The sequence below is a fragment of the Rhea pennata genome, chromosome Z (genome assembly GCF_028389875.1).
Source record: "Rhea pennata isolate bPtePen1 chromosome Z, bPtePen1.pri, whole genome shotgun sequence".
NCBI lineage: Eukaryota > Metazoa > Chordata > Aves > Rheiformes > Rheidae > Rhea > Rhea pennata.
In genome coordinates this window covers 30825505-30851967 of record NC_084702.1, presented here as the reverse complement: position 1 = coordinate 30851967, position 26463 = coordinate 30825505, and the positions used below count along the sequence as shown (strand labels likewise).

The 26463-nt window shown below is 40.7% G+C and overlaps 2 protein-coding genes across 3 annotated transcripts in view; both read left to right on the top strand.

Annotated features, from left to right (window-relative positions):
• The window catches only part of SLC35D2 (solute carrier family 35 member D2), a 35628-nt gene extending 31166 nt beyond the window's left edge, over nucleotides 1–4462 (top strand). The window contains exon 13 of the mRNA XM_062599900.1: nucleotides 4408–4462. The gene's annotated coding sequence lies outside the window, so the exon portion shown is untranslated. The remainder of the gene's footprint in view (nucleotides 1–4407) is intronic.
• Nucleotides 4410–19783, top strand: HSD17B3 (hydroxysteroid 17-beta dehydrogenase 3). Of its 2 annotated transcripts, none has more exons than XM_062599901.1 (8): nucleotides 4410–4483; nucleotides 10969–11076; nucleotides 13089–13124; nucleotides 15208–15242; nucleotides 16331–16412; nucleotides 18085–18150; nucleotides 18443–18592; nucleotides 19330–19783. In XM_062599901.1, the coding sequence occupies exons 2-8, from the start codon at nucleotides 11029–11031 to the stop codon at nucleotides 19438–19440; spliced, it is 528 nt and encodes a 175-aa protein (XP_062455885.1). In that variant the 5' UTR covers nucleotides 4410–4483; nucleotides 10969–11028; the 3' UTR covers nucleotides 19441–19783. The 2 variants fall into 2 exon arrangements, with proteins under 2 accessions (XP_062455885.1, XP_062455886.1); XM_062599902.1 differs by lacking the exon at nucleotides 4410–4483 and adding an exon at nucleotides 8944–9116.
• The last annotated feature ends 6680 nt before the right edge of the window (nucleotides 19784–26463 follow it).

Here is a 26463-nt window from a genome sequence, read left to right as displayed (position 1 = left end):
ACTGCATTCATTTATTAACACAACATTTTCTCAAATCTCAAACCTTTGTCTCATTTCCTGAAATTTTGCACAGTATTACCAGCAGTCTTATGCAATCTAAATGTGATTTGGTTTGTCCTGCTGCAGTTGCATCCATATTATAATTGTCCACTTGATCCTGCATTTATTCCTGCAGATATCACTGTCCCAGTACTGTTGCACAGGCGCAGGGCTAGCACAAAGTGTGCAGAATCCTGCGGCTCTGCGGTCTCAGTTTGAGAGGTCTGAATCACGGAGACTCTATAGGTCTGAACCCCAGGGAAAGAAAATGAAAGAAGTGCTGAGATGATATCAGTGCAAATCTGGAGAAGAGAGAAAAGTCTCACTTGCAGTAGGTAGAAATGTAAAATGACAGCTTCCATAAAGCATTATTAGAGGTTTTAAATTATGAAATCTAATGTTCTGTGTTGAGTATCAACAATCTATGAGTGAAACTGCAGCAGTTACATGCATGGTTTGAATCCAAGAATCTGTGTCTTGTCTTGTGTGTAACATTCATTTTTTGAAAATTTGTCTCACACTGAACTGCAAAAATGCACTAGAAGATGCACAGTGATTTTTTGCATTAGTTTAATGTGGATTTAAGCTTTTAAACAGTGGCTTTGAGAGATTCTAGAAATTCTGCTTGACCTTTCTTTTTGTATTAACCTAGTTTCTAAGTGCTAAGTTACCACTGCATGTTATGACTGGAGGCAGTAATAATCTTACATTTTAGTGTTCTCAGAAGTTCAGAAGCACTTTAATCCTTTGCCGCTGGGAGTCAGGGTTGCCTAATACATGTGGGATCACGCTGCACAGTGCTGGCAGCCAGCACTTACTCTTATCTGTGATGGGAAATTCCATTCTCTAGCATCAAGCTTTTGTGTGGTAGCAAAATGCTTTGTGCTGACGACATCTACAATGAAAGTTACTTTTATCTGGAATGCAGTAGTGTTAAAGTTGATTTAACCGTTAGTGTGGGTGGCCAGGAAATCACAATGCTTTTTACTTGCCTTGAAGGTGTGCTTGAATCTCCTGATAGTTAAAATGTCTTGTGAAATCTATTTCTGAAAAGGATGTGTGCTTTCTATGTGGGTGAGCTAGCAAAAAAGTAGTCAAATGTAGCTTCTTTTGCGTTAAGAAATGGCTGCTACAACCTTATAGTCCTGGTTAGTCTGGTATACAGCAGCAACAGAAAGTCTGCTTCTCTCACCTAACAATTAACAATTTTATAAAATTGCCACAAACATTTGCCTGTAACTGAGAGACAACTCATGAGGTCTTAGTAGTAGCAAATCTACTTAGTTTTTTAGAATGTGGTTTTTCTACCAAATGGCACAAAAATATATTTGAAATTACATTAAGAAGCCCAGAAAAAATAGACTGTTGCTTTTGTTTTGTTTTTTGACATAGCTGGTATTTGGTATTGGGTTTGCATGCTAAAAAATTAAAATAATCCCTATCGGAACATCCCTAAGTTTCAAATGGGAATAAGTGACCATGGAAACAGAGACCATGTCTCCACAGCTTTCCAAATGGGTTGGAAACAGCTTGAGTCAAGCTCATTGTGGACGAAGGGAAATCTGCCAGTATGTGGACAATTAGAGTTCTCTTCCTGAGTACTTCAAATGCAGCCCTTAAAATGAGCTTTCGAAACTCCCGAGTGTCTAAGTGTTTGCATGTCTCTTTGGAGCACTGGGCAATTATGTAAGAGGGTCTCCAAAAGCAGAGAATTGTGAGGATGGGCTTTGTGCTGAAAATGCAAATGGTTGTGGCTGATACATTTAATAGACAGTCTGCCCCTCATACTCTCGATGTAGCGAATTTTTAAACAAAGATCCTTATTTCTTAACATTCTTTTCATTGTTTCAGAAGAGCTCAATAGGACAAACTGTTTCCCTCAAATAGGTTTAAGAAGAAAGCATTGCAGGGAGTCAGCGACAGCAATGAATGGGTGTTCAGCGTGTGGGCTTCGCCAGTTCGTTTCTTGCTCTAAGCAAACCTGGTACTTCAGATGAAGTTGGCTTTATCTTCTGTGCTAACTAATTTAACTCTCTTTCTCTTTGCTCCCATGGGCAATTTTTAGCTTCAGCTCTATCTTTCTTTTCTTTGTGTGCACAACTCAGTTTGGCTGCTGCTTGTTAATAACCTAGTTTCACAAGTTGGAGGCATATTTCTCTCTCAAGCCCGGCCTAAAACTCAAACCGATGGGAATGGAAGGCCCAAGGAAAAAGAGAGGATATCCTTCTCTGTTTATTCTGCATTTGTTCTGCACATGGTAATATGAAACTGACTATAAATGGACTGTTGTTAAATAGTGTTCACAGCTGTAAACTGCAATTCTTGCCAGTATCTCCATGGATGTATCTTTGTGTGATTGTATTTTGAAGTTTTATGCACAGACTTCACCTTTTCACTTTTTTTTTAATTTTTTTTACTTTGCATATAATGAAACAGACACTTAAAATTTAGCTATCTGAGCTGCATGAGATTTTATTTCTATACAATATGAGAGTAAAGTCCAAATCCTTTCACAGTCTTTTGAGACTTCAGTTCAGTCAGCCTCACCTCCATCCCTGATGGAGGTAGGGTGATGGAACAGCTATTCTGGTTGTCATGCCCAGACATACGAGGAAAAGAAGGTGATGAGAAGTACTCAGCATGGATTTACCAAAGCGAAATTCTGCTTAACCAACCTGATAGCCTTCTCTGATGGAATGACTGGCTGGGTAGATGAGGGGAGAGCAGTGGACATTGTGTACCTTGACCTCAACAAGGCTTTTGACACTGCTCCAATAATAGTCTCCTATAACATCCTGCCAGATAAGCTCAGGAAGTGTGGGTTAGATGAGTGGACAGTGAGGTGGATTGAGAACTGGCTGAATGGCAGAGCTCAGAGGGTTGTCATCAGTTGCGTGGAGTCTAGTTGGAGGCCTGTGGCTAGTGCTGTCCCCTCTTCAATTTATTCATCAACAACCTGGATGAGGGGATGGAGTGCCTCCTCAGCAAGTTTGCTGATGATACCAAGCTGGGAGGAGTGGCTGACACACCTGAGGTCTGTGCTGCCATTCAGAGAGACCTGGACAGGCTGGGCAGAGAGGAACCTCATGAGGTTCAACAAGGGCAAGTGCAGAATCCTGCACCTAGGGAGGAATAACCCTAGGCACCAGTACAAGCTGGGGGCTGACCTGCTGGAGAGCAGCTCTGCAGAGAAAGACCTGGGAGTGCTGGAGGATGACAAGAGTGTGACAGAGAGTGGAGAATGATAAGTTGACCGTGAGCCAGCATCGTGCCCTTGTGGCCATGAAGGCCAATGGTATCCTGGGCTGAATCAGGAAGACTGTTGCCAGTAGGTCGAGGGAGGTGATCGAGGTGATCCTACCTCTCTACTCAGCCCTGGGGAGGCCTCATCTCGAGTACTGTGTCCAGTTCTGGGCTCCCCACTACAACAGAGACATGGAGCTACTGGAGAGAGTCCAGCGTAGGGCTACAAAGATGATCACAGGGCTGGAGCACCTGCCCTATGAGGAACGGCTGCGAGAGCTGGGCCTCTTCAGCCTGGGGAAGAGAAGACTGAGGGGGGATCTTACCAATGTGTACAAGTACCTGGAGGGAGGGTGTCAAGAGGACGGGGACAAACTCTTTTAGGTTGCCCTGTGTGACAGGACAAGAGGCAATGGGCAGAAATTGAAGCACAGCAAGTTCTACCTGAACGTGAGGGGGAATTTCTTCCCTGTGAGAGTGACAGAGCACTGGACCAGGTTGCCCAGAGAGGTTGTGGAGTCTCCTTTTCTGGAGATATTCAACGCCAGCCTGCACGCAACCCTGTCTAACATGCTCTAGGTGACCCTGGTGAGTGTGGAGCTTGGACTAGATGCTCTCCAGAGGTCCCTTCCAACCTTACTGATTCTATGATTCTAATCTACTTCTTGGGTGGGGGGAAAAGAAAAGAAAGAAAAGATGGGGTGGAGAGCAGTCCTGTAAAATGACTAGGAAGTCATCAATGTATTTGGCTTTTTCCAAGTAAAAATCCCTTTTCTGGGAAATGTCAGATTGTCTTTTCAGAATGTAGGCATTCATTCATTTGAAAAGTGTTCAAATTATTTATTTGGGGGTATATTTGGGTGATTTTGGACAATAGTCCGGTATATTTTTCTTGTGCAAGTCCAAGACTATTTAGTGAAGAAGAGCTTTAGGCAGATGGTAAGAACTCTGATTAATGTTTGGCCTTGTTTTAACATTTGTTGTTTGCTCATTCAGCAGGTGATGGATGAATGAAAGCAACTACAAAAAATCTATAATTGTTTTTATTGTAAAACTGGGGAAGTTTATAAAGATTCTTGTCACCTCATTGTTTTTTCTAACAAATTTTATGTCCCTCTATTGTAGCTGGCAAAACGTGGACTAAATATAGTTATGATAAGCAGAACTCTCGAAAAGCTTCAGAGAGTAGCCACTGAAGTTGGTAAGTGCTTGTCTCAAACTCATCTTCAGGTTTAGCAGACTGGCTCCACAGGGCTCGGGAGTCCATCTGTTTTCTAGGTATGCTGCCATAGTGGGACCCCAGGTATAGCTACATGGATAGCCCCAGCTGCATGGCTGCAATGCTATAAATTAGTTACAGTAATATTCCCTTGCTTGAACCTTACGAAATGAGTCATGGATAGCTTTGAAAATATATGCTGGAATTCAAACACTGGCATGGATTAGAGGCAAAAATGGATGCAGGTTCTCTGCTGGCTTCACCTGACCTTGAAAACTGTAAATGCAGGCAAATGATATGTAATACTAGGTTTGTCTAAAGAATCTAGTAATCGGTTTGTGACTCGGAAAAAAAGATTACCTCTAGGCTTGTTCTTTTAATCCAGAAAAAGTAACTAATCTAAGAAAATCAATGTAAATGGAACATAGCAAAGTAAGAGTAAAAGTCAAATGAATGTATTTGCTAGCTTTTTCTCTATAAGGTATACAAGTTATATTTAGCTTTTGGTAAAGCAGCTAAATATTTTTAGAATTAACATTCACTCTCTTTTCATCAGAGGAAACTAGTTTAGTGAATGGCTTGTTTAAACAAATTGAGATCCAAGGTTGGGGTTCCTATAGGAGTTGAAAGAGTTTATATCCTCCACTGAATTTAAAGATTGCTGTAGTCAAGGTTATTCCTCTCAGTGTCTCTCCTTCTGTTCACGCAGTGTTTGATTTACAGATTCTAGTGTTAAGTGTGTGTCATTCCAAGATCACACCTCTGTCAGAAAGACTTTCCTTTAAATAGGCTTGGCAGCTGGCTCCAACAGAGTATCAGGTCAAGGACACTTATCTGCAGAGAGAGCAGAGCATCTCTCAGGGATATGACAGGCTTTAAGTGGATAAAGAAATCTGTAATCTCTGAATGTGAAGCTGCTAAAGTCAAGGACTGAGCTCCTGAATTTTCTGCCCATTCCTCTCCCTCAGCCCTAGGGACAGACCTGCGTTCCCTTGAGAAGCAAGGAGTTTTGGTGCAGGAAAGCATCAGCTTGCTGTGTGCAATCTCTATAAGCAGCCATATCCATGAGGCCAATGTGATTATAGCTTACATTAGCTCCTCTTAAGGAAATAGTAGAAAAAAAAATTCCATGGGAATTAGGCCGGCTCCACTGCCATTGTTGTGTTTCTTTGCAGCTAGATATTAAAGAATTAAAATGTCAGAATCCTTAAAAAAAGACTAAGAATTTTTTATAATTCCTTTGTGTTGTAAATTATAATCAAACAATGGAAAAAAAGAAGATTCATGAAACTAACTAAATAAAGAGAAGAAGTGGTGGAGGGCTGGAAAGATAACATACTGTAAATTCTTCTGAACTGTGATTCATTTAAGGCCATCCACTGGCCCCCTTCCTAACTGAGGCCCTCCTGTGTTGAGTTCTGTACAAACACGTAGCAGCAGCCGGGCCGTGTCCTGAAAAGCATAGCTCAAATGTCCTGTCCTCAAACACTCCTGCGTGTCCTGCAAGAGCAGCCTGTGACTTTCTGCACGTGAGGAAACCCTGCCGACACCAGCAGTGTTATTCAAGTAGTCTGTGATGCAGGGGGGCGGACGGTTTGACCCCAGGAGCTCAGGCTACGCTGATTACGTGTCTGCGCTATGTTCGGTTGGGTTGTGGGCACAGAGAGTTTTCCCCAAAGTCTGCTGAAATTGGTGGCAAATCCCAGCAAGATCTTTCCATTGTTTTCTGCGGGTTTTGGCTGAGCCCGGAGTGACGCATGTGTTATTTATTGTGTCAGGTTGGAAATGAGTACATAACAACAAGTAGATGGCACAAACAAAAGGAAGGAGAGGAAGAGGAAGACAGAGTGAAGAAAAGCACAGAGTGTATGATCTGAAGGCCATTAAATCAGCAGGGGGCTCTAGGTCAGGCTTTTAAACGTGTGCTTATGTTAACGCTTTGGAAATGTTCCCCTCATTTCAGCTTGCAAACTTCATCCTAGTTAGCCGCTCATCAGAGCAGGAGAGAGAAAGGTTAAACTTACTGTTGTTTTATGTGAGTAAATAAATAATGGAAACCAAAGCTGAAGGAAAAATTTAACCAGAGTGTTTTTACTGTTTTCTAAATTTTCTAACTCTCACTATTTTTTTTTTTTTTTGTTTCTAAACTGCTTAAACAAGCAGTGTCTCAGCCTAAGCAGTTATTGTTATCCCTAACTGACATGCAAGGAGATTAAGGCACAGAGAGGTCTAGACAAAAAGTTTGCTTTAGGCTACACAAACAAGTTGTTTCCCCTTAACTGCTGTACCGTATATCTTTTTCAAGGGGTTGGACATCATAATGAAGACAGTTGTCTCCCTCTTCAACCTGACAATATTATTTGCCTAATCATAGTGTTAAGTTCAATTTTGATACTGAAGAGTATAAATGAAAGGAGATTAAAGTGTGGGTAAGTCCAGAGGCCCCGGTATTTGGCTTTCAAAGAGTCCTGTGAATTGGGGGTGCTCCAGGGAATGTCTCTCAGAACTGGAATTTGGAGTGGGCAGAAATCTGCAATAAGAGAAACATTTCTCTAAAGAAATGTTGCAATTAAAAGCAAAATTTCCACCTATTCAAGCAGGAAGGCTTTTTCAGAATGTGAGATAAAAGGTAACAAAATAAGTCCTGCTGTGAGCAGACAAATAGAACCATTGTGTCTGGCATACTGCTCGTTTAACACATTTTATATTCTAGTGAAACACTGGTCAAGCCATAAAAACAGGAGGTTAGCAATGGAGGCATGCTATTAACTGCGCTCCTTTAACTTCTTCTGCCTACACTCCCTAAGCAAGCTATGTGGAGAGGGTTGATCCTGATTGAAGAGATGCATGCCAGGATGTGTTGGTGTAATCAAGGTCTGAACTGTTTAGCTGATATATTATTAAACCAAGTAGAAGAGAAAATGCTGCTTCTGTAAGACACTGAAGTTATTTAGTGAACTCTTTGTTTCTAAGAAGAAACAAATCTGTATTTAAGAGAATGTGAGGTGTTTGATCCTCAGATACTTTGGTTTGGACTAGCGGAGTGTGTGGTTCATGCATTTGAGTTTGTAATACAGTAACAAGGTTATCAACCTTTGCTGATGAAATTATGTCCACTAATATGAAACGATAGAACGAAAAAAATCACCCTACAGAACGGTTTAGAATCAAATGTGATTTATTCCCAGTAAGACCTGTAAAGGTGCTAATTCATTTAGCTGCTTTTGTTCCTAGAAGTTCATTTTCCTCTCTGTTTTATTTTCCTTCCATCCCTTGTCCCTCCAGAAGAGCTAGCTCCCAGAGCTGAGCAGATAACAAGCTGAGATGACTGCATAACGTAAAATGCTTGACACATCCTTCCTTTTCCCTCCAAGGTTGTTTGGTTACCTATTGTTAAACTGCAGCTATCGCGTATTGCTGCTGCCTGTTAGTGAGGCACTACTGCTTGGGGTTGTTTTTTCCAGTACACATAACTACAGAACCAAGAGGTTTAGGGCCTTGATGAATGTTTCTGGGTGCTTTAGCGGTTAACAGTATTTTCCCATTTTTTTTTTTCTCACTGAATTTGTGTTATCTAGTATTTTCTATCATCTTTTTCTGTTCTAAGTTTTTACCCTCTCTCTTCAGATTTTCTCTATTTTCCTGTTCTTTCTGAATTGTTTTTACTCTGTATTTCTGAGAGGATATATTTCTTGAAAAGCTAGAGCCAAATGTTGTGCTTTATAATATTATAGAACTTTTTACATGTATCTCCAGTCTTAAATCTTATTTTTACCTCTTTCTGTTTTTAAAATAGCTCACTCAGCTTCTTGTTTTGCCCTGCTGTCTGTGAATTTCCTCTGAATACGAATACCCTCTTAATCTGAGTACTTTTCTTACTCAAATCCTGAGATAGTTGCTTCAGAAGGGTCTCTTATTCCTACAAAGATCGGTTCTTGTGCCACTCAGGCCCTCGTTATTTTGCTATTTCAGGTTTTTGGATGATCTTTGTAACTCTCTACGCCTAAAGGAAGAGTTTCTGGCAGAGTGCATGTTCTGACCAGCTTTGTGCTTCAGCCTGATTTATTTTCTTCTTGGTAAATTTCAAAAGGCAGCATATTATCCTCTCTGACAAGCAGGATTCCCAAGTTGTCTGAGGTCAGAAGGAGTTAGATGTATCCTTCTTAATGATGCATTTTATAACATATCAGATTAAACACCTCAATTCAAGCTTTAAATTTTCATTAGATTAATCTTCCCTTCATTAAAAAGAAGTGTATAACATGTGCTCATATTTGAAAACCTAGGCCCTTTGCTTCTGGCACACTTAGGACTTTTTAAAAAGGTTAGAATGGCTTGTGTCTTCAAAGGCTGTCATAAATCTGTGTCACTGAGAGGGAAACGTTGGAAAGGGTTTTTTTTGGCTCTCTCCTTTACGGAATTATTATCATTTTCTAAAGAGCTGTCCCTGGATAATTAATTTATCAGCATGATAGTTTTATTGTTTTTTAATATATTGTTTCATTCTTAAATGAGACAGAGTAAAGCCACCTGGAGTACTGGTTTGTTGGCTGACAGCACTGGTTTCAGCAGTACAGCGCTGCGCAGACAAGGGGATGCAGAGGCAGGCCAAATGGTTTGTTTGATCCTAATTTTTATGTTTCTGTAGATTTGGCTGCCCTTCTGACTGCCCAAAAGAAAGATGGCCACAACATCACTACACTTTTTAAGGCGATCTCGTTTTGTTTATAGAGCTCTTTGAATCCAAAGGTCGCTATAGGCGTCTGCTCCAGCTGCTGCTCTGTTCTTTTTCTCCCCTGCGTTTACTCTCACAATGTCCTTATTCTTTGTAGTCCTACCATTCCCCTGGTCTGGGACCGCTAGGGGGTCATTTGCCACTGGAGTTGCTTTTATAGGTTGAAGGTTCAAAGGGTATGTTTTGTCCCTTTCATACACACAACCGCAGTCTGGGAAGAGGCAAGAAAAAGGGCACTTCTTCCCTCTCACCCCTGTCATGGAGACAGATGTCCTCTAAAATTGCACATAAGGTGCAGCCCACTTCTCAGACCTGGAGCCAGGGAGTCTGCCATTCCTCAGGCTGCTCGTGTTGCTTGAATAGCAAAAGGCAGCTCGGTCTCGCAGTGTGTAGTGCAGCAAGGAGGGAACAGCTTGGAGATCTGCCACTGCGGTCCTCCAGAGCGGGCCCTGTTTTGGTGCAAACCAGCCCGCTGGACCTGAAATCGTGGCTGGCATCCTGCCAGCTTCACCACCATGGAGGAGCTGACACAAGGAATAACTGGCCACTTCCTAAATTTAAATGTATGCTAGGAGATATGAGGCAAGGTTTCTGGGTAGACATAGTAGTATGTTTGATTCTCATGTGGAGCAATGTGCTCTCCTGCCTGTATGAAATTAGATATAAAACCAAGCTCTGAACAAACACAGGCAGTTTCCCAAGCAGGACTGAAAGGCAGACTTTCTGCCATCTATGCATGCCTGAACTCCTGCCACTTACAGCCAGTTTGCATTCAGACTATCTACTGATGTTTCCCAGCTTCCCTTTGTCACTTTTTCACCAAACTTCATCTGGATTTCAGGTTGCCCATAAAACTTGAAAGCAGGTTTAGTAGCAAGAATTTACAGTGCTATCCTCTAGTTAGAGGAGACCTCATTGGGCCCCTTTAAAGGAGAACCTCACCTTTAAAAATGAATAAATTAGTCTCTTCCACTTTTTCTCATAAAACTTCATTGAAAATGTGGACAGCAGTAAACCAACTGCTGATAAAAGTGGAGCTAGGCTCCACTCCTGCATAACAATGACAGTGGAAAAATCATACATGTTTCCTTTTCCCTTGTGTGTAAATTACCTTGTAAAATGTTAGTTATATCCTCCCTTAAATGCCTTTTAGTCCTGCAGAATCCTAGGGAAGGTCCAGTCCATGGGAGTGCAAATGTAAAAACAGGAGAGGAGTAGTTTGAAAAGGAGGCATCACAGTGCCTGTTTTCCCCTTCTTCTACGTGAAAAGATAAGGTCTGCTTATTAAAATGGTCATTTTGTACAGGAAAACACTTTGAAACAATTCTGCAAAATGGAGCTTATGTAGAAGATCTGGCACACACATTTACTTGTCTAGCATATGCTGACAGTGCTCTTTTGTAAATATTATGATAACCGGGGGAAGAAGTCCTGTATTGTTTATTTCTGTTTTTTTCTTACTTGGGGCCCAAATAGTTTTATGAGGGGCTTTTCATTGATTTCATTGCATAAATTGATCCTATATTTCTCAGGCCATTCCCTGAAAACAACTGATTACATCAAGAGTATTTTGCTTGTGTTGTGAGCCTTCTCAAAGCCAGAAAGTTCTGTTACTTTTTCTGCAGTGGGCATTATTACATGGAACATCTGATTATTTCACTCATTATTCAGTTGTAGTTCTCCTTCTCTCTGTGCAGATGCAAAGGAATTTTCTCCTTTTTCTTAATTGCAGAGCAAGCCACAGGTCAAAAGGTGAAGATTATACAAGCTGATTTCACTAAAGATTCAGTATATGAGAGTATTGAAGAAAGTCTTGAAGGCTTGGAAATTGGTGTTTTGGGTGAGTCACTAAAACCTGTTAACTGAAAGATGTTTTGTGGCTGCAGTGTATTATACAGAGAACTATATAAAGTAATGTGTATCACAACAGCTTGTTATACTTAGCAGTACTGCTAAAACCAAGCGTGCCCAGTGTATTTGAGCATTAGTTGTTATGAACAAGTTTTAAATTGAATTAAAATTCTCCAAGGGCTTTCCATTTCTCTACCCTGTACAGTGATTTCTTTCCTGTGAAAGCTCCTCTGCCACATTACAAGCAGCATCCAGCTTGTGGGGTGACTTCTTCCTCTAGCCCCAGGGAATTAGTTTTCACTATTGGTTGTTTTACAGCTGTGTCCAATTCTTATATTCAGTCTGAAATGAGCCTGTGGCTATCCCTAGTTGGTATGAGCCATATAGGAACAATGAAAACTTTTTTGTTGTTGTTGGTAAAGGAATCTGTCCTTTCAGTAGTGAAACAAACAAACAGAAATCTCCAACCGGACAAAAACCCCAAACCCAATCTGTAGAAACAGACTGAATTTTTTTTCCATTCACTGAAGTCAGTACAGATTACTTCAGTAAGAACAGGACTCAATGCTAGATGGCATCTCTTTTCATATACAGCTTAAAAATGTCTGAGTCTTAGGGAGAGCCCGTTGTGTTTAACCAGCCGAGCTATGTACTTTCCCTAGATGTGGTTCTTATCGTTGTGTTTCCTTTGATTAGTTAACAATGTTGGAATGCTTCATAATCCTCTTCCGTGCCGTTTCCTTAATGGACCAGACGTAGATGAGGTAGGATTACTCTGTGGTTTTCTACTTGCACTGTAACAATTAGGAACTATAATTCCACTTAACAAGGGACAGATTCTGCGCCTACTACAATCGGCGCATGTTTAACCATTCAATTGAGCAGGAAAAGAACGGGGCCTGGAGGAGCATAGTTTTGTTTCGTTTTGAATGTTCAGAAGAGCATGCAAGAGAAAAAGCATGGTAGATTTCAGCTAAATTGGTGCAGACGCTTAGCAACAGATCAGAGAGCGCAGTTGGCCCTGGTGTAGCAGAGATCAGCAGCCTCTCTGGCTCACTGATCATACGTAATGTAATGGGGTCCAGCCCGGTCACAGGCTCAGCTGAAGTATTTGGTTCTTGCTAATATTATTAGAGCTTCCTTTCTTTGAAACACTGTTACCTAAGTATGTGAAAACTGAAAAATACAACCAGTTTAAATGAAGTTTCCTATTTTGAGAAGTAAGTTATACATACAGAATAGTTTTAGAGGACTATGGACCTGATCAAGATTTTCTTTGCCTTATTGTTGTTTACCTATACAGTTTTAGTTGTGGAAAAAACAGATTTTCTTGCTGCCACCTGCCACAGCACCCATGCCATCTGTGCTCCATAATCTGGCACAACTTAGAGGTCCTCAGGCAGGCTGCTTCCTTTAGAGCTGCAGCCCAGAAGCAATATAACCACGTGAGAGAGGGGCTCTGCTAGACTAATTGCCGTGGGTACAATGCTATGTGATGGCAGCTAGGTGGAAGCTGTGGCCTGGGTTCGTTTGCTGGATTTAAGAGGGTTTCTCTACATGGCCAGTATACTGCATTGGCAGGCTATAAAATATGTCGTAGCCTCCGTCACTGGGAGTCATCCAGTGTCATGGGGACACTTTATAGTTTGCTCTCTGTATCCATCTGGTTTCATTCGCTGCTGCCTGCACTGCTTGGCACCCAGGCTTCCAGGTGTTGCATGTGCAGAGTCTTGGCTGAGCCAAACGCTGCACACAGAATCAAAGGAATATAAAATTGGGGAGTTTGAATGTCAAGGCTAGAAAAAATACATCCAAGGTTAGCCTCCCTTTGAGTACCTGAAATTTTAGGCACAGGCAGTGAAAATCTGAGGCAAGCTTAGCAGCTGAAAAAGCAACTGTTTTGCTAGATAGTTTTTCGGTTGGAATTTCTATGTATGTCATCTAGATAAGCTACACAATCTTAAATTAACTATATACTTACTATTTTCTTGCTTCCTGCAGAGCCTCATCAACTGCAACATTATTTCTGTTACAAAGGTATGTGCCACACCCATATCTAATCCATAACATTTTTATTGGAAAACATGCCATTCCATGAAAGAGTGACCAATTACCTTTCCTGTGTATTTTCATTTCATTTATTCCCGGATAGTCATTTATGACAGGCATGTCAGTGTTATTTCAGGGAATTAGTAATTTTGGTTCCCTGTGGAACCAAAAGGCGCTTTTGAAACGTTTTGATCAGCGCTGACTGGAAACTGTTCAACGCGGTTGGTTTGTCGAGACGTTTTGTTACACTGCAGCTGAAATGCTTTGCAAAAGCAGGCTGATTCCAGCAAACAGAAAGATCTGTTACAGAACCAAAATCTATAGGGGGAGAAGGCACGCAGTCTGGCGCTTTGTACTGGAAGGGCACTTTTTGACATCATTCTGTTCTGCAAAAGTGTTTCTGCATCAGTGCAGGACAGAAACCTCAGGAGCTGAACCGCAGTTCTCCGTTGTTACCCCTTTGGCTCCTTGCTTATAGGGGCAGTTAATGTTTCGTGTTTTCTACCTCTGGTTAAGATTTACATTGCTCTACTGTGTGCAAGCAGCATGTAAACGTGAACAAGAGCAGAACACTTTACAGTTTGTCTCAACCTTGGCTAATGTTTTTCTAAACATGGCATAAAAATTGTCAGCAGATGTTCCTCTTTCCTTGGCTTGCAAGCTTACCTCCCAAATTTGTACTGCTTAATGACTTCAGATAATAAATCATGGAATATCTGTCAATTAAAACACATTCTTTTATAAGGTGTTTTTAAATGAACTTTCTGCTCCCAAGTCTTATTCTGTTTATATATCAAAAGAACAGAGACATCTGCAAAACCTAAGTGGTAAACATACATATCCCACACAAACAGGCCTGTAACAAACAGTTTGCCCCAAGACAGTCTGGATACAGAAAGGTTCTCCCTTTGCCATTGCATACTTTACACATGCCACAAAATCAGCTTTTTCCAATTCACTGTGATCTAGGGCTTCCTTTCCCATGCTATTACAACCACCTCATTTTTGGCCTTTTACGGTATTCACTTTTCTCCAACATTCTGCGATGAAATCATGCTCCTAGCCAGTATTTCTAATGGCTAGGTTTAAGTTAGCTTGAAATCTTTTGTTGGCTTCCTCTTCCTGGCTTTTGTGGACTTTCAGCATTTTGGCTAGCAGAGGCAGCACCTTTTCCCAAGTTTTCCACCACTTTGTTAATTCCCCTCTGCTCAAGCTGACATGATGCACCTCCATCCTCTCTTTTTTTAACATCCTTTCTGAAAGTGAAGCTTGCGAACCCCACCCTGCTCCTACTCATCCCTTGCACACAATCACACTTCTAAAAAAACACAGGGAATTATCAAGGGTTGAATTAAATCACACCATTCATTTGCACTGCTTTTCATTACTGCCCTTTACAATATAGGTCATACTCTTATTCTGCAGAGATTTATACACTGTGTGTGTTTATAGCAAGTCAATAGTCTGAGTATCAATTCCCAAAGAGTTTAGGCTTAATGTCAAGAATACTTCTCAAGTACAACATCCAGCAACAGGCTTTATACCTAAAAATGGGTTTAATTATGCTCTAAAAAAGTATAAACATGATTAAGTCTATTGTTAAAAAGGAATGGATGATTAAATAGTTGGCATAAATATGATCCTAAGTCTATTTTGCTAGCAGGAAAAGATGCTGTCTTTTCATGATTTTCTACTATTTCAGATCCAGGTAGAGCCAGAAGTGAAAGCATGAAAACACTGTGACCCTACTTTCTCATTAGGCTTCTGATCAAATATTGAAGATTCAGGAAATTCAGATACTGTTGAAAAGCTTTTGGATAAGCATGAGATTTTCACCACTTAGCAGATTAAACTTTGGAATTTTTTAACAAGAATTCAGCCAATTGGCAGGCCATGAATATTTCTAATTTTTTCCCAGAAGTTTCAAGGTGCCATATTTCAGTTGCTTGAGTTGCATACGTATGGCTGGGGCTTCAGCAAATGAAGAATCGTGTGAAAAAACATGATAAGTCAAAAAATATAATCAGAAGCAGGGAGACTGGATATAATTCTTAACTTACTTGTCTTACAGATGACACAAATAATTTTGAAACAAATGGAGACACGGTAAAAATCTCTCTCCCTCTCTTTTTTTACTCTAATTTTCTATATCTACTATAACTTCTAATACTATAACTTTGCTATAACTATAGTTTTTACTATAACTTTCTATATGTTTTAGCAGTTGCTTTCAGTTTGTTTAGTGGTGGCTATGCTTTTTCTTGATTAACTTCACCAATTTAATGGTATGTCACTTGGTGCAATTTATTCCTGTTGATGTTAGTGCTGTGTGAATGAATGATAGGAAATACCATGAACCATCTGTCAGCTGTAGAACAAGACAGAAAATATAAAAGTCTGGAGCTTGCTTCCAGGAAAAACATGCATATGTTGCAAGAATAAAATTGCATATGGTGGGCCTAGTTAGGCAAGCAATTGCGTTTGAAAATATTGTAACATTTTGTGGTAGCTGTGCTCAAGGCAATACTATTCATGTAATGGAGATATTTATACTTCCTCAGAGAGGTTAGTTCAGCTTTGTAAATACAGATTTCTTTTCTCCATTAAAAAAATGTGTGTATTTTAGACATGGGAGTTATTAAACTAGAAGTTATGCTCTTCAGTGGAGCTTTTAGAAAACATTGTTACTACTGTGTGTTAGAGGACAGTCTATGCTTTTTTTCTGGGCCAAAAAAAAACTTTTACTGTCCTTTTTTTTTCTGGGTGTTGCTGATTGAATTGTTTTTACTGATTTGTGTGGGGAGTTATGAATAGGGAAATGGAAACAACAAATGCAAGAAACAGGAGAAAGAATGTGCTGCTTAATGAGCAGAGGAGACCTATCAATTTCTTAGGAGTATAAAATCCTTCTTTTGGTGGCAGTTTTTGCTCTGTTAGGTGTACAATAGCATGTACAATGTTCCCATGGTTCTGGCTGTACTAGGCAGTAAATTCCACTTATGACATTATTCCAGGCTGTTTTGGACTTAATTGCACTTAACAACTATAAAGATTAGATCCTTTGAGAATGTAGTGTACTATGTAATAAGAGAGATCTGTCTTCTGGGGGAGAAGGTTGTTTTCAACCTCCACAGGTTTTTACTGTAATGCCATTGGGTATAATTGAATATAATCATGCTGAAATTAAATTTCAGACAGAAAGGTCTTATTCTGAATCTGTCTTCTGGCCTCGGTACTTTTCCTTGTCCACTATACACAATGTACTCGGCTTCTAAGGTAAGTCTTTCACATTGCTTTATAAAAAAATATTAGTTGCCAAATGTTCACTGAAATGTCTGTATCAGCAGCATAGGGCCAGGTTCTCAGATGGCATGAGACAGTGTTGCTCCATTGAAATAATGGAGCAACGTGAAGTTGCACTAGCTGAGGACCGGGAACAAGTGAAATTATTTCCCTGAAATGCAGCTGAAGGTATGGCTCATAATGGGAAGATTTTTGCCTGTAATTTAACAGTATTTTACTAATGCTCATAATATGTCTTGACTCAGGGCAGTGATTACTTTTACTGGGCAGTTTTATTTGGTTTACTCAAAACTGTAGATGCACAAGACTTGATATAGCTATGGGATGAAGAGAAGAATCACTGCTTGGTGGGTGATGAGTTGCCTGACTTCAAAGATTTCATTTTGAGATACTATTCTGAATTAAAACCCAAGAGCATATCAAAATACAGAATTACTGCCTTTCACTGAATCTCCTAAAACAGTCCACTCAGCTCAGATTTGTCTCAGATGAAAACTCTTGAGGAATGATATTTGCCTGAACCACAGCTAGAACATAACTTGGTTAAAAAATTGATTAAAAAATTTAAAAAGTAAAAATTCTATTCCCTTCTCTCTTTTTAAAATAACTTTCTTGTACTCAAAACTACGTTCAAACCATACAATTTTAGTTTCTTAATTTCAAACTGATACGGTGTATTGCTTGTCATCTTCTGATTTTGCTTTTTCTTGAGTATCTATTTCTAAGCACTTTTTTAACATAACTGCTTTTTACAGTGCCCTGAAAGGAAGCTATTTAACTTACCAACATATTATTGTTTCATGTCATATCATGAGACTATTGGTGCCTAAAATTGTAAGACCTGGCAAATGATGGCTGTGGAATGCTATCAGATTTTCTCCTTAATATGGCTTTTGTACATCTGATTACTGACGTTTGAGTCAAGGTTGTCAAGTTCTGAATATTTCTCAAAGGTCTAGCTTCTGAAGTGACTCATTTTACCACAGTTTTTACACAAAAAATAATTAGTACATGTCGCTCTTCATGGTGTGGAGAAAAAAACTTGGAAACAGGAACCTTAAAAGGCTGAAGCTGTAGAGCATGAACAAGCTCCATATGGTGTTTCTACTCCAATGACAATGTACCAAAATCCTTAAGTACATTACTTCAAAAATCTTATTTCTAGAATATGCTGATATGTATACACCTAAGACATGAGTTGGATTTCACTCCCTTTTCTACTGCAAGAGAAAGGAGCAGCATAAGCCTTGGATTGGGACGGTATGTTTCAGCCAAAAAAAAAAAAGGGCCACATGCAACAGTGCCAAGAGCTAGTGTACAGGGGACTCCGGTATATATATTTCTGCATTTTCATGAAACGAGACAAAGCTTTCAGGACAACGTGCACAGTACTTGTTTCAAGTCTGCCTTGAACTAGTGTTGGGCTACATCTTACTGCGTGCAGAGTCAACCCTGCCATTCCTAATGCAGGGCAGCAGAGATGTGTCTAGAAAAGATCATTTATAGCTTTTTTGCCACAACACTGTGACTTAGATTGTGTAATGCTTGGTCATTTTGGTAAGGACCACGTGTGCACATACTTGTGATGATATGTACATGTACTTACAGGTTCCTGTGCTAATATAATTCTGTTTGTTTGTTCTAGGCTTTTATATGCATTTTTTCCAAAGCACTACAAGCAGAATATAAGGAAAAGGGAATTATCATACAGGTAATACTATATCTTACCATATTTACCTTCATTTTAATGAATAATTGAATATGATCTGGGATGCCTAAACCTGTAGTGTGTAGCCATCCTTAGTGAAGGACGTTCCTGCCAAAGCTTTCTCTTTTCCCTGTGTGGAACTATAGTTTTTTTTTTCCTTATTCTACTGCAGTACCATTTCAGAGCAAGTACCTATTATAATTTGTCAGATGCTGGGGTATTCTGCACAGTGAAATGAAAGCCCTTATGAAAGTGTTTGATCCCATTACACTATTCTTTTGATTTCTTACTTTAGGCAGTGGCTCCTTATGGTGTTTCTACTCCAATGACGATGTACCAAAAACCCAATCTCATCATGAAGACGGCAGAAGAGTTTGTTAGTGAATCACTGAATTATGTCATGTTTGGAGATGAGATTTTTGGATGCTTAGCCCATGAAATACTGGTAATTGACAGTTTGTAAATGAGTCCAAAAAGCGGGACCAAGGCTGACTGGCAGTATGGGTCTTTTCACTGACTTCAAAGACATTAAGATTAGGCTTCAAAAGAGAAATGATGAATAAATTGTTAAGGCTAATAAGAAACTATGAAGGGAGGCAGATGCAAGCAACGTGCATTGGCCCTCAGTGAAGTGTGGCTTTCTATGCTTTTGTATCCTGAGCTGTGCTCAGGTCTAGTTAGTCATTCTCCTTTCTCCAGCTGCCTATTTTCATGACACTGTTAGGAAATACATTTGAGATCTCTATTCCTTTACAGAAATTGGCCAGCAGATTCAAGCTATTGGTGAGTGAAGGAAAGTTCATGGGAAAAGGAAAGGACAAAAAAAAAAAAAAAAAAAAAAAAAAAAAAAACCACAAACAAACAAACAAACAAAAAAACCCCACTGCTATCATATGAACTTCATTTTCTTAGAAAACCAAACTAAGAAAATACAATAAATGTTTATATACGGCAGCTGCAATGATGAGCACTGAATGAAAGTATTGGGAAGAGAACAAATCTTCTGAAAACTGAAAAAGAAAGAGAACATTTTCCGTTAAAAGAAATATTCATACTAAAAGTATAAAGTAGAAGCTTTTTCACTTACTATTTTCCACAGCATTGTGAACACTGAGTTAATTTCTTTCAAGAGGCTTCTGTAACCTTTTGTCTTTGTATTGTTTTTGCTTGATTGTTTTGAAGGCGTGCATCCTGCAGCTCATCCCTTTATGGGTATTCCACAGTGACAGACTTCAAGAAACAGTCCTGCATGCATTTACCAACTCTCTGAAGAAGAGGTGGAGGAACCCCTAAGAGAGTCGTTTTTTTGGAAGATGTGCAATTGACAAGCTCAGTGGGATGCATTTTGCAATGCCTGTGTGCATGCGTGTCTGTGTATGTGCATGTGTGTGCAAGGAGTCAGATCAGTTTGAGGTAACTCTGTCCTGATCACTTACCAAGGATACTTTGATCCAGTGAATCTAATGTGCACATTCATTTGCATCCCTCTCCAAAGACCATAAAGTCTTTGGAGACTTCAGTGAGCTCTGGATAGGTTCTGAGAAATGCTGCTGCTGTTACTACTCTAACATAAGCTTGGAGGCCGCAGATACCTGCATTTACTTGATGTTCACAAATAAAACAACCACTTGCTTTATTTCCAGACTTGTTTGTAGTGTATTTTTGTTTTCAGAAAGTATTTTGTCTTTGGTTTCTTTTGCAAAGACTGGGAGATATACAAGAAAAAAAAGTAGAATAGAAAGCTTTCACAAGGAATGTAAATATGGAGGTTTTGGAAGTCTGCAGCCATAAAAAATCTATGGCTGGCAAGATCCTATGATTGCCTTCTTCCTCTACAATATTTGACATGAGCTGGAAGAGGCAGGAGAATCAGCAAAAAGTAGGCAGTAACGCTCTTTTCCTGGATGAAACCAGAATGCAATGGTAGATAACTGTTTATTCACTGTTTATAACTGTTTGCTACAAATTAGAAAGTTTAATGTATCTAATTTTAATACAAGCATTTTGCAGGCTTATTTTACTTCTGAATTCCAAAAAGGTTTTTTGTAAAGCTGTGTTAAGATAGCAAAGGCCCTATTCAAAAAAGTGTATATTGGTGTTTGTTGGCCAGATGTGACCTGCAAAGTCTCTGTAATATTTGCTGTGTGGAATGGAGCTGAATCACTAAATGTAGTCTACTGACTTCAGAAATTCCTGTGGGCCACATTGAATCTAGTGACAAATATGGAATCTAGTGACAAATAGAGATGACACCACATAGACTTATAACACAGGATCATAGGTCCCAACTTTCCCCAGATACTTCTTATTATTGTAATTCCCACAAGGAACAATTAAGGACCCTGCTGAGATGTCCAAACTAAAATCATAAAAATGATTGCCAAATAATATGTACTTTGCTTGTTATACAAGCAGATTTGGTCTAGGTCTGCAGTCAATCACAAAAAAATCACCTTAATCACGTGGGCCACCGGGTCCTTCCACTGAATGCGGTAAGGCTGCTCATACACTTATATTTATTCATGTCAGAATTGGGGATTAAGGGAGAAATAGGTCACTTGCAGGCAAGCGTTGCTAACCCCAGCATTAAAAAAGCCTTAAAATCATGAGATTTTAATATGTAGCAAGTACTTGTTTGTTTGTTTTTTGAACTTTTGAAATTTGCATGCTTTATCTGTGGGCACAAAAATCTAGCATTTACTTTAAAAATATTTAATGGCATAAGCTCCAATTCTTACATAATGACAAGATTTTAGAATTTAGTATTTTAAGAGAAACATAAGCAAATACAGATCTTGGTGTGATTATGTCACTGGCAGCATTATCATTTCTCTCTCAAGAAAGGATTTTCTTTGTGCCTTTTATGAAAAAATGAAATAATGTCTTTGGAGAAAAATCATGTCGGAGCCATACTCTTGAAGGCTGCTAGCAAAAGCATTGAGTGGTGGGAGCACTGTAGAGCAGCACTGGCAGAGTGCACATGGGAAGCAAGCCCTGTTTGGGACCTTTCTCCAAAATTCTCCTGAAATTATCCCCTACATCTGCAGGAAAGAAAGTGTAATAAATGTCACTTCTGGCACTCAGACGAAATTTAGTTTTAACAATCTGCAAGTGGAAGTCTTAACATCCACTTTGTACATGTGGAAGGGTGGTTATTTCAAGATCATTTTGCTGTTTTTTAAGGAAGAAGCAATGAAGATGTTTCTTTTGGATGTTGTTAATCATCATTAGAACTAAATGCTGTAGGTAAAATTCTGTGGTTCAGGAGCAAAAGTATCATCAACCCTTGGAGTATGAAACAGTTCAGTCCTTTCAAAATGTTGTCTAATTCATTTCTGTTAGATTGTGTCTAGTCATAAGAGCATTGCATTCTCCACTTTGTAACATGAAAATATTTCTTTCCATAGTTGTAAAAATGCCTGAAAATCTCTTCTGTGCAATATGCTCATTGCATCTCATAGCCTTTTTAATTAAATGGCCTCTACATATTGATTGTATTTCATACATATACTTATATAAAAAATATATATATATATATAAAATATATATATATTTTATATATACTTATATAAAATACCTTTGAAATAAAACTGCTACTGATTATTACCGCCCAATACAGAAAACATCTTGAAATGAAAATGATACATCTGTGCTGGACCTCTTAATGCTGCTGTTTTGGAAACAAGGAATAGGACTGTTTTGTTCATCATTTCATACAGGCTGTGTTTTTGAGTGATTAAATTATATTCTCCTAATTGTGATATTTGTGCAGCTGTTCAACAAATAACTAGGGATATAATATATGACAGATATTACACATGGGCTAAAAGCTGAAGTCCATGGGGGAAAAACTCGTTCAGTACCAGGCCTGGGTGTGGAACGCAGGGTGGTATTCGCCGTTGGTATGACCACACATTTCTCCATGGATGTGTGTTTTCAAGCAGTATCTTTGCAGCTATGGCAGTGAATGCAGCACTCTCCCCCCCTCCTTTGCCTTTCACAAAATCACAGAATAGTTGAGGTTGGAAGGGACCTCTGGAGATCATCTAGTCCAACCCCCCTGCTCAAGCAGCGTCTCCTACAGCATGCTAGACAGGGCTGCATCCAAGACATGCTCTGATGTGCCTGTGAGCAGCTCTGATTTACACACGTGCGTATCTGCAGCTTGGTGAAGGTGATGTCTCGGTGGCAGTGGCAGCAGCCCCGGCAGCTTCTCCTCTCTGCAGCTTGGTCTCGCCCTACAGCCACCTGCTCTCTTGGGTTTTCACCCGAGTTGCCTACCTCAGGTTAACGAGCACCTCTTTGCCCTCCCTGCAGCAATAAGGTATCTAGACGTTGGCCGCTGCAGACGAACGTTGGCTTACGGGGTACGCAGGGACCACGGGACGCGTGGCTGGGCCAGCTGCCGCCTACCTTCCTCCCGGCGTCGGAGGCCCCGCGTCCGCCCGGTTCCTACCCCCAGCCCCCTTCCCCTGCCGCTGAGCTCAGGCCTGGCCCGTGCGGAAAAACAGACGGGGGGAAAACGTCGTCGCGCCCGCGGGAAGGGGCGGGTGGGGTCCGCGAGCGGGCTGCTCCCGCGGCGCGCAGCGGGACGGCGCCCGGGGAGGCCCCCTCGCCCGCCGCCTGCCCCGCTCCCCGCGCCCTCGCTGGGAGCTGGGGGCTTGCGCTCCGCCACGCCGCCCCTCGCGCCCCGCGCTGGAGCGGTAGGCGCGTGGGCTACCGGGGAATTAGCAGTTTGAGATTCAGCAGAAAATCGCTTCAGGCCTCTTTCAGGACTGCCGCTACGAGCGCTTGCTAAGGGCTGTGGGACAGGCAGGCTGGACACAGCCGTGTGTTGTTATTTCGTTATGACTCTCCACTATTTTTAAAGTTCCCGCTTACTGGATAAACAGATTCTGAGCTATAACAATTTACAGTCTTCAAAAGCAAACAGCAAATTTTTGATTTACACAAATTTCAGTTATTGAACTAGTCCCCTGTTCAGGCAAGGAGACAGTCTTTCAGGAAAAAAAATGCAGTTCGCTTGTCTGCAAGACTACTAGATTAAAGAAAGTAGAAAGTACGAGTGCAAGACTTGCTTTAAACAATGCGATGCACTCCACCAGTGGATTACATCAGTAATTGACTCAAAGTCATACTTTTAAAAAGATTGGAGCTGCAAATCTGTCTAGACAAGCAAAAAAATCTAAACTGTTGAATCCTAACGTAGTAAACAGTCTGTTATCAAGACTGGTAATACAGACAGGGCCCTACTGTTCTCAAAGACCACCCACAAGAGAAAGAATTTGATGTGGCAGCTTGCCTGAAAAATTTATTTGCGATATACCGGTATGTGGTAACAGCATGAAGGAGCTGTAGGAGCAAGGAGTCTTTGCTGAGGGAGCAGCTGATGGGACTGGCCTTGACAGAGACTGCAGTGCACACTTCAGAAAATATCAGTCCTCCAAAACACTGCAGAAAGGCAGTGAGACTGCAAATGGCCTCCCAGGATGTTCTGCTGTGTCCTCATGTCTTCCCATTTCAAGGATTGTGGATGAACCATAATTTGTGTGCAAAGGGTTAGCTGTCTGTTATTTTTTTGCAAGGAACTTTCTCAGTTATGGACGTTCTTGCAGAGCCTATGCCTGGTCCGCAAGCCATGACAGCACATTTCTTCATATATTTAGGTTTCTGGGGTGAAGGCAGTGTTCAATATTACATCTAGGAGTTTTCCAAAGTAAGGCCACTGTCTGTGGCTGCGACAGAAGCACGGCAGACATCTGGAATAAGCTGCCCCTTGACATCCCCCTGCATCTCCTGGGACAGCCGTGAGACAATGAGAGCTTTCTCAACCCCATTCTCCATCTTGGATACTAAAGCTAAGTACCAAAATCCACACTTACTTACACACTTACATATCCATTTTAGAACAGTATATGTGATTTACAGTCAAATCACTGGCCAGCTTACTCAGCAACTTGAGAAAGTTGAGCCATAATAGACAATCAAAATTTCCTGCTTTGATCTGGGTGCATTTTAACCTTCAGAAATTAACAAGAACAGGAGTAACTGTAATGTATATACATACACATATGCATTTATATATATGTGTGTGATATTTCAAACCGGAACCTTCTAAACTTCTGACATTTCAAATCTAGGGGAATTTGGATGTTTGTCATGAAAAACTGTAGCAAATGGACCAAAAAAAGAAACAACCTGTGAAATAGTTCTGCTTCTCCAAAATGTTGTTTCCTGGTGCCAAGAAAGAATGCTGAAAGAAAACATTTTTGGCTAGTAATGCTACCTACTGGCACGATGAAGGAAAGCACAGGAAAGGCAGCTGGCCCAGGAGGACTATTACATCCCTCTTACTCCTTCTGCCCCCTCTGCCACTCTGCACACTTCAGAGGTAAAGGGTACAGAGAGAAAACGTGGGGGGCTGTATACATGAAGGTCCAAACTGGATAGCCTTGCTAGCACCAGGGGAGAGTGTAAAATCTAGTGGAGGTAGACCTAGAGCAGTCCGTACCTCTCTGAAGTACCGAGGGAACAAGGGTTGTTACTGCCTGTGAACTTCTTTCAGATCTGTATGGCTTTCCTGGGGAGCTTTTCTGAATGTTGAGGATGGCAAAAAAAATCTGTGTGGCCCAATAATGGCTCTTTCCATTGTCAGAAATGGTAAGGGCAGACCTGCCTGAGTTCAAACAGAGACTTCGCTGAACTGCTGCTGTGACACAGAAAGAGACGTTTTCCTGATGCAAAACCTTGCTACATTGGGAGCACAGCGTGAGCTTCTGCTGGGGAAATGTCATCAGTGAATAGCTACATGAAAACCAAATAAGTGGATGACAGTGCTCTGTTCACTGTCTTCGAACAAATGGGTGGCCTGGGGAAAGAAACAACAGTAAAAACACATTCATGCAAAAATGCATGTTAAAGGAAGAGGTCAAAAAAGAATTGTCTGAGATGATAGACAGAAGCATACCTCAGGGAACGAAAGGGACTGGTGCCTGAGCTGGATGAGTAGGAGTGAAGAGATCGAGGCTATGTTCTGACACTGCACAGATTCATTGTGTGATCAGAGGTGATCATGTAGGTCTCTGGAGATCTGGTCCATGCAGGTCTCTGGGGATCTGTGCCCATCTGAACAGATATGGACAGTCACCCCACATCAGAGATATTAAGATGTGAAGCATCTTTCCTGGAAGGCTTATTAACACGAGTGTAGAGGCTGCTGCTCGGTATTAGCTATACTGAGTAACTTAGAGTACGGCAGCACTGCAAGTGCTGTGTAAATGTAGTTCTTGCCCTCGAGGATGTACAGCCTAAAATAACGTTTTGAAAAAAGAAAGATGTGGCATAAAGTAGTATTAAAACTGCTTCAGTTTCCTTGAGCAGGTTAATCTGACTTCTGCCGGTGTACTCTAAAGGGTAATGAACTATCAGCATAGAAAGCAAGAAGGGGGAAGGATCCCTATTGACTTCGGTGGGCTTTGGCTCAATCCATGGTGAAACAGAATAACTGTTTGCAGAAAAAGAGGCATCTTTTGCCAAGCCTGGCTGTTGGAGTCCCAGCGAAAGTACAGCATGATAATGCAAGTTACTTAGTTACTCAGTGTTAACAGGGTATTTGAGATATAGCACAAATTTCTGATAGAGGAGTGAATGAAAGCATTACTCAGGCCAACTGGTGTTTCTTGCTGTGTATTGAACTGCCGTTACTGAAACTAAGAGAACAAATCACCAAATCTTAAATGCAAATGTAGGCCAGAGCTGCTGATCAATTTTGGGATCCGTGGGAGCGAGGTGTAGGTTGGCCTCCCCCTTGGGACAGACCTGAGCGTGTCAGGGATGTGTTCTCTTGGAGATCGGGCAGGTGAGGTTGATGAGTGCTACAGGGGTTTCTTTGTGCAGGTACCTCAAAGTGCGCTCCTCTTACTGTGTCGTACTGAAAAATAGAAACATTATCTGGTGACTGAAAAATCTGTCTTGTGCAGCCATAAATCAAGAGATAGTTTCACCACTAAGGGGTGCTACAAGAGCATGTGATTGAAACACATGTGGCAGCATAGCAGCAACTTGCGTACGGAAAATACCAATTGCATTATTTTTAAAATCTGCTGAAGGTAAAGTTACTAAGTTGCACACCAAAAACCTGACTTAATCCCACAAAAACCAGAACAAGCAGGGTTAGGAGGACAAGCTAAATCTTAATGTGCACTGTTGTATAAATAAAATCGTTTAAAACTTATGGCAAGCCATGCAGACATCTGAACCAACACTACCACAGGGGGGCATTATGTCCTCAAAATAAATCCCTACCAGATTTCCCTA

Bases quoted from the DNA above. Each gene is read 5' to 3' on its own strand.
- HSD17B3 (XM_062599901.1), top strand. From the start codon at position 11,029: ATGAGAGTATTGAAGAAAGTCTTGAAGGCTTGGAAATTGGTGTTTTGG. The intron at 13,125-15,207 runs GTATGTGCCACA...CTTGTCTTACAG, and splicing joins ACATTATTTCTGTTACAAAG to ATGACACAAATAATTTTGAA. The intron at 18,593-19,329 runs GTAATTGACAGT...ATTGTTTTGAAG, and splicing joins GCTTAGCCCATGAAATACTG to GCGTGCATCCTGCAGCTCAT.